Source organism: Petromyzon marinus, chromosome 46 (genome assembly GCF_048934315.1).
Source record: "Petromyzon marinus isolate PM22_M1 ecotype Great Lakes invasive population chromosome 46, UKy_Petmar_22M1.pri1.0, whole genome shotgun sequence".
Lineage (NCBI taxonomy): Eukaryota > Metazoa > Chordata > Hyperoartia > Petromyzontiformes > Petromyzontidae > Petromyzon > Petromyzon marinus.
The window spans coordinates 7,309,721-7,325,890 of NC_133712.1; the positions used below are offsets into that span (position 1 = coordinate 7,309,721).

Consider the following 16,170-nt stretch of genomic DNA (forward strand, 5'->3'; position numbering starts at 1 on the left):
CGTTCCGACGTAGGTATTGTGGTCAATGTAAACATGACTCCTTGTAAAAAAGGTGTCAGTTTTGTTTGCCAGATAAAAGGGTAAAAAAAACAATTATCATATTTTGTTACTGGCAAATGAGGTTTCCAATGGTGTAAATGCTTACCCCGAGCTCTCATACTCTGATGGTGCATTGCCTTTGAGTTGTGCGCCTTTTGGCGTCTTCTGGTCCAACACCATGTGAGACGAGGCTCTAAAGCTGTCTTGGGTGTGGACCAATCAATTTCAAGGACAGTGCATACATTATCAGAGTTGTTTTTTGTTTGCGTTCCGACTGCAAGTATTGTGGTCAATGTAAACATGACTCCTTGTAAAAAAAAGGTGTCAGTTTTGTTGCCAGATAAAAGGGTAAAAAAACAATTATCATATTTTGTTACTGGCAAATGAGGTTTCCAATGGTGCTGTAACGTTCTTACCCGTCCCACCTGGACATCTGTGAAAAAGAGCTTAGCAGCTCATCGGATTCCTCCAGTATAAATAACTATTCTGATTTTTATTGTAATGTTATTTTGATATATTTCTGTATCATCGTAAACACTTAAAACACCAAGGAGATTCTGGAACAGACAATCCAGTATTACCGGAATTTACTTGCCGATGCTCCGATGGAAGTGGTGCACTAGCACAATTCTTAAAACAAAAAAACCTCACATCCATCACTAATACAGACCTGAAAATTAAGAATATATAAAATCGGCGATGCCTCGGGCAATGGGCCTTTTTCACAGCAAATATTATAGTACAGGTTTTCCTCTCTTCTTACGAGTTCAGTTTGTGTGATTTTGCGTCTATGCGGCTAACCTATTTGTCCCCAAAATTCGCTGTAAGCAGCCTGAATTTCACTTCGGATCTAGCTATTCTGTCAGATGTGCGACAACACTGTGTGTACTGTGTGTGCTACTCGGCAGGCAGCATCGCCTCGCGCAGTTTTAGATTTGTGTGCCTATTTTTTGGAACACATCTACTACCGCCGCCTACCACTGCCACCGCATAGAGCGAGAAAAACATTAGGTTACTGTTCATTACAGGAATGTAACTGGAACTTCATGTGTTATATACCCGCTGACCTCATGTCAAGGACACTGTGCAAAATACAAAACCAACAACCTCTAATATATCAGTTGGCAGCATAAACAATACGTTAATGCTTACCTCTACTAGAAGCTTTTTGTTCTGTACAAGCCAAACGTCGGTATATTTAAAATATCTCATGGAGTCCGGGTAAAGATAGGCCTTTTGGATGACAGGCAAAATCTCACGGTTGAATTCCCTGGAGGTGGTAGACACCGGACGTAACAACCCTGAAAGGCAAACAAGCAGAAAATTAAAACAGAATTAAACCAAGTCACAGAATCGATAACCAAATCCAATGCCTAAAAAGACTAATACCCTTTGGCAGACCAGGCACCCAGTCAGCTTGTGCCCACAGGGACAGATGCCAATGTGGGTCCACATTTCAAAATGTTGGAGATGAGATGTAAGTTTCTAAGCATGTCTAAAGTGTTCAGAGATGTCATGGCGTAAAGGGAGCACTAGCAAAAACAAATATTTTTTTCATTAGTAAAGCAAATTTGTAATCAATATAACATGTGACACACGAGCGAATGTTCAAACTGCATGGCGCTCATTAATCACCGCGAGGGGCATTTCAAAAGATGTAGAGGCGCACACAAATACATGGCTGGAATGTTATTATATTAGTAAGAGATACAGTGAGGGAAAAAAGTATTTGATCCCCTGCTGATTTTGTACGTTTGCCCAATGACAAAGAAATGATTAGTCCATGATTTTAATGGTACGTTTATTTGAACAGTGAGAGACAGAATACCAACAAAAAAATCCAGAAAAACGCATGTCAAAAATGTTTTAAACTGATTTGCATTTTAATGAGGGATATAAGTATTTGACCCCTCTGCAAAACATGACTAAGTACTTGGTGGCAAAACCCTTGTTGGCAATTACAGAGGTCAGACGTTTCTTGTAGTTGGCCACCAGGTTTGCACACATCTCAGGAGAGATTTTATCCCACTCCTCTTTGCAGATCTTCTCCAAGTCATTAAGGTTTCGAGGCTGACGTTTGGCAACTCGAACCTTCAGCTCCCTCCACAAATTTTCTATGGGATTAAGGTCTGGAGACTGGCTAGGCCACTCCAGGACCTTAATGTGCTTCTACTTGAGCCACTCCTTTGTTGCCTTGGCCGTGTGTTTTGGGTCATCGTCATGCTGGAATACCCATCCACGACCCATTTTCAATGCCCTGGCTGAGGGAAGGAGGTTCACACCCAAGAATTGATGGTACATGGCCCCATCCATCGTCCCTTTGATGCGGTGAAATTGTCCTGTCCCCTTAGCAGAAAAACACCCCCAAAGCATAATGTTTCCACCTCCATGTTTGACGGTGGGGATGGTGTTCTTGGGGTCATAGGCAGCATTCCTCCTCCTCCAAACACGGCGACTTGAGTTGGTGCCAAAGAGCTCCATTTTGGTCTCATCTGACCACAACACTTTCACCCAGTTGTCCTCTGAATCATTCAGATGTTCATTGGCAAACTTCAAAAGGGCATGTACATGTGCTTTCTTAAGCAGGGGGACCTTGCTGCCTTGAGATCATTGAAAAAATCCTCCCGTGTAGTTCTGGGCTGATTCCTCACCATTCTCATGATCAATGCAACTCCACGAGGTGAGATCTTGCATGGAGCCCCAGGCCGAGGGAGATTGACAGTTCTTTTGTGTTTCTTCCATTTGCGAATAATCGCACCAACTGTTGTCACTTTCTCACCAAGCTGCTTGGCAATGGTCTTGTAGCCCATTCCAGCCTTGTGTAGGTCTACAATCTTGTCCCTGACATCCTTGGAGAGCTCTTTGGTCTTGGCCATGGTGGAGAGTTCTTTGGTCTTGGCCATGGTGGAGAGTTTGGAATCTGATTGATTGCTTCTGTGGACAGGTGTCTTTTATACAGATAACAAGCTGAGATTAGGGGCACTCCCTTTAAGAGTGTGCTCCTAATCTCAGCTCGTTACCTGTATAAAAGACACCTGGGAGCCAGAAATCTTTCTTATTGAGAGGGGGTCAAATACTTATTTCCCTCATTAAAATGCAAATCAATTTATAACATTTTGGACATGCGTTTTTCTGGATTTTGTTGTTGTTATTCTGTCTCTCACTGTTCAAATAAACCTACCATTAAAATTATGGACTGATCATCTTTGTCAGTGGGCAAACGTACAAAATCAGTAGGGGATCAAATACTTTTTTCCCTCACTGTAGATCACCGTCATCATCAGTAGTAACCATAATCAATTCGCTGCCCGATGAAGGCCTTCCCCAAGCCATCGCCATCTCTCGTCTCATGATGAAACAATCCATCCAGCTCTCTACAAGCGGGTTTATAAAACACTAGTGGGAAGTACACGGAGTTGCTTGGAGGAAATATTCAAAACTTCTCTTAAAAACATAACATATACTTAAGTAATAAACGACTTCCACACCGATTGTTGCAAGGGTGCTTATTTATTAACTGTAGTACTGCACAGCTTCTCTCCTTCCCTCTCCGGGTAATTTCCCTTCTCACAACGCCATGGACGAAGCGTCTCTCTCTGGTCCACCAGCGAGGTTCGCTCCACTACCCCGGTCTTGCCGTTGGCTGGCGGCGTGCCGGAGAGAAGAGGCGAGCTTCACTGGGGAACCCGCCACGTGGTCGGTGGCGAAGAGAGGACATGACGAGCAGCGACGCAGTCCGGACCCCAGGCTCCCCACACCGACCACGAGTCCTCCCCTGCCCCTGCTTATATTTCCCCCAGCGGAGCTAGGCTCTGCCTCTAGCCATGCCCCCTCGTGGAACTATTGTCTAGTAGCGCAATATCGAGTGAAGATGACAGCGACGATGGCGACGAGACGACAGCGACAATGGCGACAATATTCAACAGCACGACGGTGATCACACTCCAAAAGACAGACCCGAGCTCTCGCTCAGGGCCCCCTTTTATACTCCCAGCGTGGCCTTGCTCCGCCCCGGCTACGCCCCATCTCTAGAAGCTACCAGCGGGTTCCCTGGGGATTCCTGTGCCCCTTCTGTAACCTTTCTCCCAGATATTCCCTGTGGTTTATCACCTGGCCTGCTGACGTTAAGGCTGCCGTAAGCCGCAGATCCCCTTCCCCGCCAGCAGCCAGCACCATGCTGTTACATTACGTATTCTATGTCACTATAGTAGTATCTAATAACTCTATAATAGTATATACTGACTATAGTATCTACTAACTCTAAAGCACTTTCTACCGACTTGATAGCAGTATATGGCATCTGGCAGAGGGGAGTTAAATATTGCCATGGTGTGGTGGCATCTAAGGCATGGGCTATGATGACATCCTGATCATTACCAATTTCTCCCCAACTTCAACCGCTGATGTCACACCGATTATGTGCACATGCAGCTATTTGTCTAACCACAGTTGGATGAGGGCCACTCTGCACCATGTGGATCATGGGGGGGGGTTATCCGACCATACTTCACCATGTTGGTAAGTGCAGGTTGGTGAAGGTAGGGAACATTGACCCATGAAGCAGAGTACAATATCAGAACTTGGAATGTCTGGGAAGCTAAAGAGCCGAGTCTAATGCATGCATCAAAGGTGGCAGAGTAGTGTTAAGTTCTGGGCAGTCCAGAGTAATTTACTCGATTTCTCCCTTGTCCGTGCTTCTTGCCTTCACCAACCCGGACATTTTTTGCCCAACAGAAACATTTCTCAATCCTGCCTTCAATGACTCGCAGATTACGACTGACTACAACCTTTTTCGGCTTGCCCGATGATCTAAAGGAGGTGGAATTGCCATCTATGTTCGTAACACTATTGCATGTTCACCAGCTCACGCCTTGTTTAAAAAAATGTTGCTTTGAAGGTTTGGCTCTCAGAATAACTCTCCCAAATAATCAACAGATATTGGCAGTGTGCTGCTATTGACCACCCAGTGGGAAGAATGTTGAAGCTGCATCTGCACTGAGAGAGCTTTTGGGGGCCTCCCTAAAGGTGAAATAGTTTTAGTGGGTGATCTAAATTGGAATTGACTAAACCCGCCGGCCGTGGCCACAAATTTTGCAGATGAATTTAACCTGTTTCAATTAATAAATGTTCCCACAAGACCCAACCTAAAAAATCCGGAACAGTCATCTCTGCTTGACGTCCTATTGACAAATGCCCCTCACAATTTCGCAATGACTGGTGTTCTGGGTAATAACCTTAGTGATCACTCCTTCATTTTTGGGGTGAGATCATCAGCCAGACCCAAAGCCCCCCTTAAATTGGTTGAGAAGCACTCTATGAGATACTTCAGCACTCAGGCATTTACTAATGATGTGCTTCACTCAGGCATTTACTAATGATGTGCTTCACTCAGGCATTTACTAATGATGTGCTTCACTCAGATATTGACAAGGTCTGTGATATCCCTAACCTGACTACGGCTTGGGAGACCTTCATTCCTGATTTACAGTACCCCGGGGTTTACAAATTGAGCTGCACTTGTGGTGATTGCTATATCGGGGAGAGGAAACGACATGTCTCTGACCAAATTCGCGAGCACAAATCAGATTTGAAACATGGCAGAACGAATTCTTCTGCCGTAGCTGATCATTGTTTCAACACTGTGGGTGATCACGATATAATTTTCTCCGATACCAAGGTCCTTTGCAAACCGATAGGTTATCATCAGAGATTTGTCCACGAGGCAATTCAGATTTACAAACATAGACACAATTTCAACCGAGAAGATGGTTTCAAATTAAGCAACCATTGGAAAGATGTTCTAAATAGAACCAAACATTAAACTAATTTCAATGGTACAGTATATTTATTTCAAACAGTGGCATTCCAAACTTCCAAGGTCGTGATTTTTGTTGTTTTATATTTTACCTACGTGACTTTACCTAATAGAACCAATGAGTATGGATCCTTGTAGGCACGAAAGCTTCAAATCTAAATTTCAATGGTACAGTATATTTATTCTAGTAGTGGTATTCCAAACTCCCAGGGTGGTGTATTATCATCTTGTGCTAATTCCAAGCTTTGTCAGTGGTGCGTTTCATGCTAATTTCCTTTGTCAGGGCGTTTGCTGTTTGCCCACTCACAGCTTAACGTGACTTTACCTAATAGAACCAAAGAGTATGGATCCTTGCAGGCACGAAAGCTTCAAATCTAAATTTCAATGGTACAGTATATTTATTCTAGTAGTGGTATTCCAAACTCCCAGGGTGGTGTATTATCATCTTGTGCTAATTCCAAGCTTTGTCAGTGGTGCGTTTCATGCTAATTTCCTTTGTCAGGGCATTTGCTGCTTGCCCCCTCACAGCTTAAAGGGAGGCGACCAGCGCTTGGCTTTCTTCACTCCAACGCTGTCCGCTGGACAGGTTGGTCCCTTCACCTGATGAAGGTCGCTTGTGTTGTGGCCGAAACGTCGTGATTTTTGTTTTAATTTTTTTCCTACGTGACTTTACCGAACAGAGCCAGGGAGTATAGACCTTCAGGTACACGTTTCTCCAAATTCTTAACAAACATGCTCCGTTGGTTAGATTTAAAACTAAAGGCAACTGCCCACCATGGTTTGATCCTTTGATTACAAAGCACATGAAAACTAGGGACAAGGCTTGGGCATGTGCTCAGAAAAGTTATTTGGTCAATGACTGGCTCGAATAGAGGATTTTAAGGAATAGATGCATCAAAAAAATTAGGCATGCAAAAAATACCTACTTTTCCTGCACTCTCCTAGAATCACATGGAAATGCCAGGATTTTCTGGAAAACAATCAAATGTATAGAAAAGGCATCCAAAACAGATAATCTGCCCGTTGAGCTTAACCGAAATGGGAAATATTTTTCAGATCCCAAAAAAATAGTTGACAATTTTAACCTTTATTTTTCTGAAGCTGGTAATATTTTTGATAATGTATTGGGAGTCACCCCTCCTCATGCAAATTCCTACACCCCTTTCCAAACATTAAACGCATTTAGTTTCCAGCCAATCCACGAAAGTAATTTTCTGAAACAACTGTCCTACCTCAAAGGGTCCTCTACCGGAGCAGATAGTATTCCCATCTTTGCTCTACTAACTGTTGGTCACCTAACATACAAACCTATAGCCCATATTTTCAACCTGTCCATCAAAGAAGCATCAGTTCCTCTAGAGTGGAAACATTCCTATGTCCGTCCCCTTCACAAAGGGGGCCCTAAAGATGATCCAGATAACTACCGACCTATCTCAATTTTGTCCCCATTGATGAAATTTTTTGAAAAATAATTGAACTACCAAATTAGCAGTTTCCTGTCCACCAACAATCTACTACATCTAAAACAATCTAGGTTCCGGAAAAAATACAGCACCACATCTGCTGCATTAGGCTCTCTGAATCACATTTACAGTAGCCTTGATAATAAGCAGTACTGTGCCTGTCTTTTTCTTGACCTGTTCAAAGCTTTTGATACAGTAGACCACAACACCCTGCTCAGTAAACTAAGTTGCCTCAGTTTTTTTCTGAAAATGCAGTAAAATTGTTTTAAAAAATTACCTCTTTTCCCGCACCCAAACTGTATTCACAGATGGTTGGAGGTCAAACAGTGTTAAGGTAACAAAAGGGGTTCCACAGGATTCCATCCTCGGCCCCCTCTTGTTCTCTCTATATGTCAATGACTTGGGCACTGACCTGGATCATTCCAGGGTAAATCTTTTTGCAGATGACACGATACTGATTACTGCTGGCCGCTCTCTGGATGACGTGATTGCTAAGCTCCAGGGTGATTTCAACAAACTACAACATCAGCTAGTTGCTCTTAAACTAGTCCTGAATACCTCCAAAACCAAGGTGCTATGCTTCTCACCAGGACTAAAGCAGGAAGTTATTTTTCCCCAACTACATTCCTTAAATAATTGTCAAATAGAGCAAGTCAAGATCTATAAGTATCTTGGGGTCATCCTGGATTCAAAACTGAATTTTGAAGATCACATTGATTATATTGGTAAAAAGACAAATAAAAATTGGTTTTCTGTATCGACACAAGCACTGCTTCACCCCAATGTTCCGTTTGGAATTGATAAAAGCTACCATACTGCCTCTACTTGACTACTGTGACATCGTGTATAAATCAGCCCCAAGTACTGTACTGAAGAAGCTTGATTCCATCTATCACTCGGCCTTAAGATTTACATTGAACTGCCCATATAGGACTCACCACTGTGATCTCTTCATTGGGTCAAACTTAACATCTCTTAATGTTAGACGGCTTGTGCACCAGATCTTATTTATTCTCAATGTACTTACAAAAAAATCCGCAGACTACCTGTTGGATCTCCTCTCTGTTTCAAAGAACAAATCTGACCTCAGGTCTTCGCTCATTTACCAGCTTCACATTCCCTATTGCCGTACAAAAACTGGAGGAAGGGCCTTTGCTATTGATGCCCCAAGGGTCTGGAATGCTATTGCCAATAAACTGCAACTTTAATCACTACCTATGAGATCTTCACTCAAAACTGCTCTAGGAGTTGTACACCCCTAGCTGCTATTCAGTGGCCTAAAATAAAATGTTTCGCTCTGGATGACCACTGCAAAGTATTATCTGTATTTTGATTTAGTGTGCTGATCTTAAAGGTGCATTGAAAAATGTGATACTTCGACTGATGCTCCTGTTGTTGTGGAGTGACTCATGCAGCCAGCTATGGCTCTAGGGTTTGGTGTTACATGTTGTTTATGTCGTTTATTGTGAAATTTCGGTCACAGTTCCAATGATCACTGTTGCATTGCTTTTATGGCTTTATTTTGATGTCGAAAACTTTTTTGGTTTGGCCATGTTTGTTTGTTGTAGGACGGAGTTAGACTGATGGCCTTAATATTTAAGTTGTCTTGTGGTTGTTGTTGTTTGACTTGCATCCCACTGGAATTTTTGCACACAGCGTTGGTGTATGGTGCTTTTTTTTCAGAAATTTTGCTGTTTTTTCCTGGATTTTCTGTTTGCACAGTCACATAGTCACTTTAAGATGTTTTCCTGTTCATGTTTGAGTTATGTTTGTTGCGGTTGCACCCGATTCAAGAGCCGAATGGCTCAAAGGGCTATACCAAATAAATGAAACTGAAATCCGCACACATATAATACAAAAACAAAGCACAAGCCTGCCACATGAAGAAATGGAGAATTCATATATGAATGATGGCAACAGGGGAGGCCACAGTGAGATTATGTGGAACTATCACAGCATACAACGTAAAATAAAATAATATACAGAAAAATAAAACATGACAAAAATCATTAAAGCAGAATAAAACTGAATGAGATTTTTAAAATAATCATCATAAGAGCAATAATGAACAAACTCCACTATGAAAAGTTAAAGAACACCTTCATAAAAACACTTGCTGAACAATCCATGTTACATTATCATTATTCAACAACTGCACTTGAATGCCAGTGAGATTTCATTGAGATGGTCATGATGAGGAGACAGGACAGGTGGACTTTCAAAGACATGCCACCTGTATAATGAGGGTAAGACCGAAAGCCAGTTGGCAGTCATGAGACATGTTACCTGTGTAACAATGAGACTGAAATCCAGATGGCGGTGACGATGATGACAAGACTGAATGAATGATCCTTGAAGGTCAGATGTCAACTTTGCAAGAACAGGATCTAGCAAAAAGGAAGTGATGGCAAGGTGTGGTAGCATCAATGGCATTCCATCGGAACTCACCAGTTATCAACAGCATTGCTAAAAAAAAGAAATCATAAACACGCTACATTCCCACTCACTAGGGCCACAAATAACAAAAATAATGAATATAAATTAAAAAGGTGAAAATTAATGGGTGAGCCCTGCAATTTTTTGCTGGAGTGCATTTTGGCTGACTCGTCCACACCCGCCATAAATCTTGGAAGATGGGGAAGCACCCACCATTCTAGATTTAAAGCTTTCGTGACTGCAAGGATCCATACTCTTTGGTTCTATTCGGTGAAGTCACGTAGGTAAAAAATAAAACAAAACAAAAATCACGACGTTTCGGCCACAACACAAGCGGCCTTCATCAGGTGAAGGGATCACAGGCTGTCTCGAGGACAGCGCTGGAGTGAAACACAGCCACGCTCAGACCGCGACCTTTAAGCTGTGTGCGAGCAAACAAGGTGCCTTGACAAAGGAATTAGCATAAAAAATTGCATTTTATTGGCAGACTTAGCATAGAGGTGGTGTACATGCGGGTGCACATGCCGGTTGGCGCGGGGGGGGGGGGGGAGTTTACCTATTGATGGTGTGAAAAGGGAATTTAAGAGCTGCAAAAGTTTGGGGTACCACTACTTGAAAAATATACTGTACCATTGAAAATTAGTTTAATGTTTGGTTCGATTTAGAACATCTTCCAATGGTTGCTTAATTTGAAACCATCTTCTCGGTTGAAATTGTGTCTGTGTTTGTAGATCTGAATTGCCTCGTGAACAAATCTCTGATAAAAACCCATGGGTTTGCAAAGAACATTGGCATCGGAGAAAATTATATTGTGATCACCCACAGCATTGTAACAATGATCAGCTACGGCAGAAGAATTCGTTTTGCCGTGTTTCAAATCTGATTTGTGCTCGCGAATTCGGTCAGAGACATGTCGCTTTGTCTCCCCGATATAGCAATCACCGCAGGTACAACTTAATCTGTAAACCCCAGGGTACTGTAAGTCAGGAATGACATCCTTCATGGATGGGATCAGATCACGAATTTTGTGTACTGTATTGAACCGGACCTGGATCTTGTGTTTGTTTCGAATTTTGGAAATCTTTTTAGTAACGCCTGCTATATATGGTAGTGTGATGGTTTTGACCGGAGTATCAAGTGGTTGTTTCTGTATGGAGGGAGAAACAGCTTGGCGGATGGTACGGTCAGAGTATCCATTCTTTTTGAGGGCCAGGTGTACATGTTTTAATTCACTGGTCAGGTGGTGTTGGTCCGAAATGCAATGAGCCCTATGGTATAAAGTTTTGATGAGAGAATTATTTTGGGCTGGGTGGTGGTGGGAATCAGGTTTCAAGTAGGGATCTGTGTGGGTGGGTTTCCTGTAGACAGAATGCCCCAATGAGCCATCAGGTTTCCTCTCAAACAGAACATCTAAGAAAGGTAGCTTGCCATCTTTCTCCACTTCCATGGTGAATTTGAAATATTGGCTATCACTGGGATCCCCCCTGTCACAAGTGATAGCCAATATTTTCATGGAGAAATTTGAATCAGACGCCATCCAGACTTCCACCCTCAGACCTTCCCTGTGGAAGAGATATGTGGAAGACACTTTCGTCATTTGGCCACATGGCCTCCCAGCTCTGAACCTTTTCCTACACCACATAAATTCCAGACATCCCGCCATCAAAATCACCATGGAAGTGGAGAAAGATGGCAAGCTACCTTTCTTAGATGTTCTGTTTGAGAGGAGACCTGATGGCTCATTGGGGCATTCTGTCTACAGGAAACCCACCCACACAGATTCCTACTTGAAACCTGATTCCCACCACCACCCAGCCCAAAAGAATTATCTCATCAAAACTTTATACCATAGGGGTCATTGCATTTCGGACCAACACCACCTGACCAGTGAATTAAAACATGTACACCTGGCCCTCAAAAGGAATGGATACTCTGACCGTATCATCCGCCAAGCTGTTTCTCCCTCCATACAGAAACAACCACTTGATACTCCGGTCAAAACCATCACACTACCATATATAGCAGGCGTTACTAAAAAGATTTCCAAAATTCGAAACAAACACAAGATCCAGGTCCGGTTCAATACAGTACACAAAATTCGTGATCTGATCCCATCCGTGAAGGATGTCATTCCTGACTTACAGTACCCCCGGGTTTACAAATTGAGTTGTACCTGCGGTGATTGCTATATCGGGGAGACAAAGCGACATGTCTCTGACCGAATTCGCGAGCACAAATCAGATTTGAAACACGGCAAAACGAATTCTTCTGCCGTAGCTGATCATTGTTACAACGCTGTGGGTGATCACGATATAATTTTCTCCGAAACCAAGGTTCTTTGCAAACCCACGGGTTTTTATCAGAGATTTGTTCACGAGGCAATTCAGATCTACAAACACAGACACAATTTCAACCGAGAAGATGGTTTCAAATTAAGCAACCATTGGAAAGATGTTCTAAATCAAACCAAACATTAAACTAATTTTCAATGGTACAGTATATTTTTCAAATAGTGGTACCCCAAACTTTCGCAGCTCTTAAATTCCCTTTTCACACCATCAATAGGTAAACTCCCCCCCCCCCCCCCCGCGCCAACCGGCATGTGCACCCGCATGTACACCACCTCTATGCTAAGTCGGCCAATCAAATGCTAATTTTTATGCTAATTCCTTTGTCAAGGCACCTTGTTTCCTCGCACACAGCTTAAAGGTCGCGGTCTGAGCGTGGCTGTGTTTCACTCCAGCGCTGTCCTCGAGATAGCCTGATCCCTTCACCTGATGAAGGCCGCTTGTGTTGTGGCCGAAACGTCGTGATTTTTTTTTATTTTTTACCTACATGACTTTACCGAATAGAACCAAAGAGTATGAAGCACCCACACTTTACCCCACCACAGGTGGACCTGCCTGACTGTGATTGACTTATTTACGTTTGGCTACGTACAGTGCGAAAGAAATCCAACATACATATGCTGCATGGGTGGACCAATGGACAGTTAATGAATATGCCCATTCAACTTAACTCCATTGTCTCCACATAATAAGTAATATTTTTAAAAAATGTAAACACGTTTTAATGAAATGTACCGTACTAGTAATGGAAGAACTCCACGACTCCAGGAAGTGGCCCGCAGATTGCCATAACATAAGGGACCGTGGTGATTTACAGCCAACGTCAGTTTACCGTGGGCAATTAGACCCAATCCGAAACATAACATATAAAAATAATGTTTTAAAATGTGTTTTTTTATTAATGATAGAATATAGTATTGTCATCAGTATGACAAATGTATACCAAGTTTGCAGTCGATACCACATTGGGAAGTGGGCAAAAATTGAGTTGCAAGATTTGAGGATACAACGACAATAACAACAGATAGAGCGAGTTAAATAAAAGCGTGTAAAAATAAGTTTCAGCCTGTCAGCCTCTTGACATTCCAGACCAATTTACCAAGCAGCATTTAAGCAAACCAACTTCCGAACGTTTTAGACCTTCTGGGTCTCATCAGCAGGGTCAGGCCTGTTAAACAAAATCTGCTGAATTATTATGATTGTCTTCTTTGGTTCTTTCGGTAAAGTCACGTAGAATGAGAATAAAATAATAAATTGATAAAATAAAATAACACAATATTCTCACGACGTTTCGGCCACAACACAAGCGGCCTTCATCAGGTGTTGTGGCCGAAACGTCGTGAGAATATTATTGTGTTATTTTATTTTATCAATTTATTATTTTATTCTCATTCTACGTGACTTTACCGAAAGAACCAAAGAAGATGAATCATTGCAGTCACGAAAGCTTTAAATCGAAATTTATTATGATTGTCCTTGGCAAAAGTGCGCCAGATAAAATAAGGGAGCCCATTCATGAGTTTACGTATGACATTAAAATCGTTGTCGCATCATACTTGGGTTACGGACACCCTTCAAGTGCAGTTATGCCACAGCATAAATTTTGAGTCTTTTACGTTTTAAACAAAGTCTTAAACTCGTGATAAGGCAGCATGTACCGCATGCCTAATGTGCGCATTAAACGCAAACAATTCTCCGGTTGTGTTAATTAGCTGTACTGTACAAGCCGTCTTTGAATCCACTGTTGGATAAAGGCCTCCACGCGCTGTAAGGTGAAGGTGGGTTTTATTTTTTTTACCAGTATTTCACCACGCAGGTCAGTGAGAGGTGAAGGCGAGGCCCAGAACCGGCTCAGATAATTATCACTCGCCACCGATGTTAGCCGTTGGCCGGGAATGGAACTCAGGTCCTCCGTGTTCATAGCCTAGTGAGACGCGACCAAAGTGCACAGTGGATGGTTGTTGTAGGCTCCTGCGTGGGCCTGCGTGGTAGGCAGCAAGAAGGCATCGATTGCAGCAACATTCATTGTTGTGCCATGTCCCTACACTGTACTCACATATATATGCTCCTCGCCTACACAAACCTGCATTGACCAGCGTCAAGAATGGTCAAACAACCCTCACGAATCGCACGGCGTGTTTTTTGTATTATTTGTTGTTGTAACTTGCTTAGCCGCCCCTACCGGGAATCTGTGAACAAGCGGTTCATAGCTCAAATGAATCCCCCAGGATAAATACAAATTCTGATCATCCATCAAGCAGTGGCTTGACAGAAAGCTCTGTACATAAACATATCAAGTAACAACCACAGTTCGCCACTAAGTGACGATGACGTAACCACAGCGATTGTGCCAGGCTAGGTGCACCTTGAGGCCACGTGAAGTATGGAAGGCCATTCCTCGCTGCTGGGCTGGAAGGTCACAGGGCAGAGACCCAGGTGCTATAGGTTGATCGAGCTGGTTGGTAGAGATGCACCACCTGTATGTATTTCCCACTTCGCAAACTTGCAGCGGCGTTAGTCGACCGACGCCCTCAGCTCTTTGTTGTGAGCGTCGCTCCGTTATCCTGCGTTGTTGCTGGAGGGCGACTGCCTCCCAACTGCAACAGTAGCGCCTTTCACGAGCCTCCTCAATCAGTAAACACGCTCAATGACACTCACTCGATGCAAAAACAATCCATTATAATGCCCTACGCCTGCTTCATTGGCCTGGCATAAGGGCATCATAAACATCCAAGCACCAGCCATGTTAAATCCACTTCTTGTTTGATGGCCTCCGGCCACGCCATTATCTTCAAGGTAGAGCCGTGGCGAAAATGATTGGCACAACCTGGCCCCTAAGTTCGACTCCCGGCCACGGCTAACATCAGTGGCGCGTTACATCAGCCTAGCACTGGGATGTTCCCCTTCACCAACTTGTACGGATCCAACATCATGAAATATGGTCAGGAACGTTTAAACATCTCCCATGAGACTCGCATCCAGCAGTGTACAGAGAATGACCCGTATTTGTATGCAGTACTGTAGCTGTACAAATTAACAATGTAAACAAGTACTGTACCTCCGTTCCTTTCCTTGGACTTCTTGGGAATCTGGAACCGGGTGAGGGAGGGAAGTGAAAGGAACCTCTCTTGTTGTTTCTGTTTGTCCGCGGGCTTCCCGCTAGCGTCAACCGCAGCGGCAGCAGCAGCAGCAGACGCAACAGCAGAGGAAGCAGCAGCAGCAGCAGAGGGAAGCCAAGTCGAAGATGAGCCAGCGCCGCCGTGGTTTCGGTGGACATTTTGTTTCTCTGCATTGAAAATGGCCCTGCCAGTAACGGTGGCCGTGGCGGACGAGGACGCTTTCGACATCGTGCACCTCGTTGTTGTTGTTAAGATAGCCGCCTCATTGATTTTACTATTGGGCTACCTTTAGCGAGGGCGGGGGGGCGCAGGGGTAGTGTAGCTTCGGCCGCTCGCCGCGCCTGCACGTAAAATGTCGAGTTGTGCACCGACTCTTCGACGCGACACTCTCGCGCCGTCTCTCCCCTTGACCCTCTACCACCGCACGCGACGAGGACTCCCCCAGACCACTCCCCCCCCCAGACCACGCCCCCCCCCAGACCATGCCCCCCACCACTCCCCACCCAGCCCGCCTGGCCGTCGCAGCTGCCGCCACCTGCCGCCATTTTTGTGCGGGATTTATTTACGGAGTTTCGGGGGACGGCGAGCGCGCGCCCATCGGACGGGTCGGGTTTGGAGGCGACGTGACGTCATTGCGGCGCGCCGTCTCCACGACGAAGGCCGTGGAGCTTCCCTGGCCAACATGGCGGCCCGTTTTCAGTTCATTTTGGAATAACCCTGTGAGCCATTCGGCTCTTGATTCGGGTGCAACCGCAACAAACAATTACAATTACAAGACACATTTAAAATTTACTGTACGCAAATTTAAACATCCCCGACAAAAACAATAACATCTTCCAGAAAAAAGCACCATTTGTTTATGCCGCGTATAAAAATGTGCAAAAAAAATCACGTGGCCGCTGCCCGCCTCGCTGCCCCCTAGCGATGGAGGCGGTGTGGCCGAGCCTGCA

The 16,170-nt window shown here is 44.0% G+C and overlaps 1 protein-coding gene across 3 annotated transcripts in view; it reads right to left on the bottom strand.

Annotated features, from left to right (window-relative positions):
* Positions 1 to 15,671, bottom strand: part of LOC116952277 (uncharacterized) — an 80,136-nt gene extending 64,465 nt beyond the window's left edge. For 2 of the 3 annotated variants that reach the window (XM_032971480.2, XM_032971479.2), the window contains exons 1-2: positions 15,160 to 15,671; positions 1,192 to 1,340 (exon numbers count right to left, since the gene is read on the bottom strand). In XM_032971480.2, coding sequence (XP_032827371.1) covers positions 1,192 to 1,340; positions 15,160 to 15,448 — 438 coding nt within the window. In that variant the 5' untranslated portion in view covers positions 15,449 to 15,671. Of the gene's footprint in view, positions 1 to 1,191; positions 1,341 to 13,899; positions 14,026 to 15,159 lie in introns of all 3 variants that reach the window. The other variant, XM_076074133.1, reaches the window with a different exon arrangement.
* Positions 15,672 to 16,170: the final 499 nt, after the last annotated feature.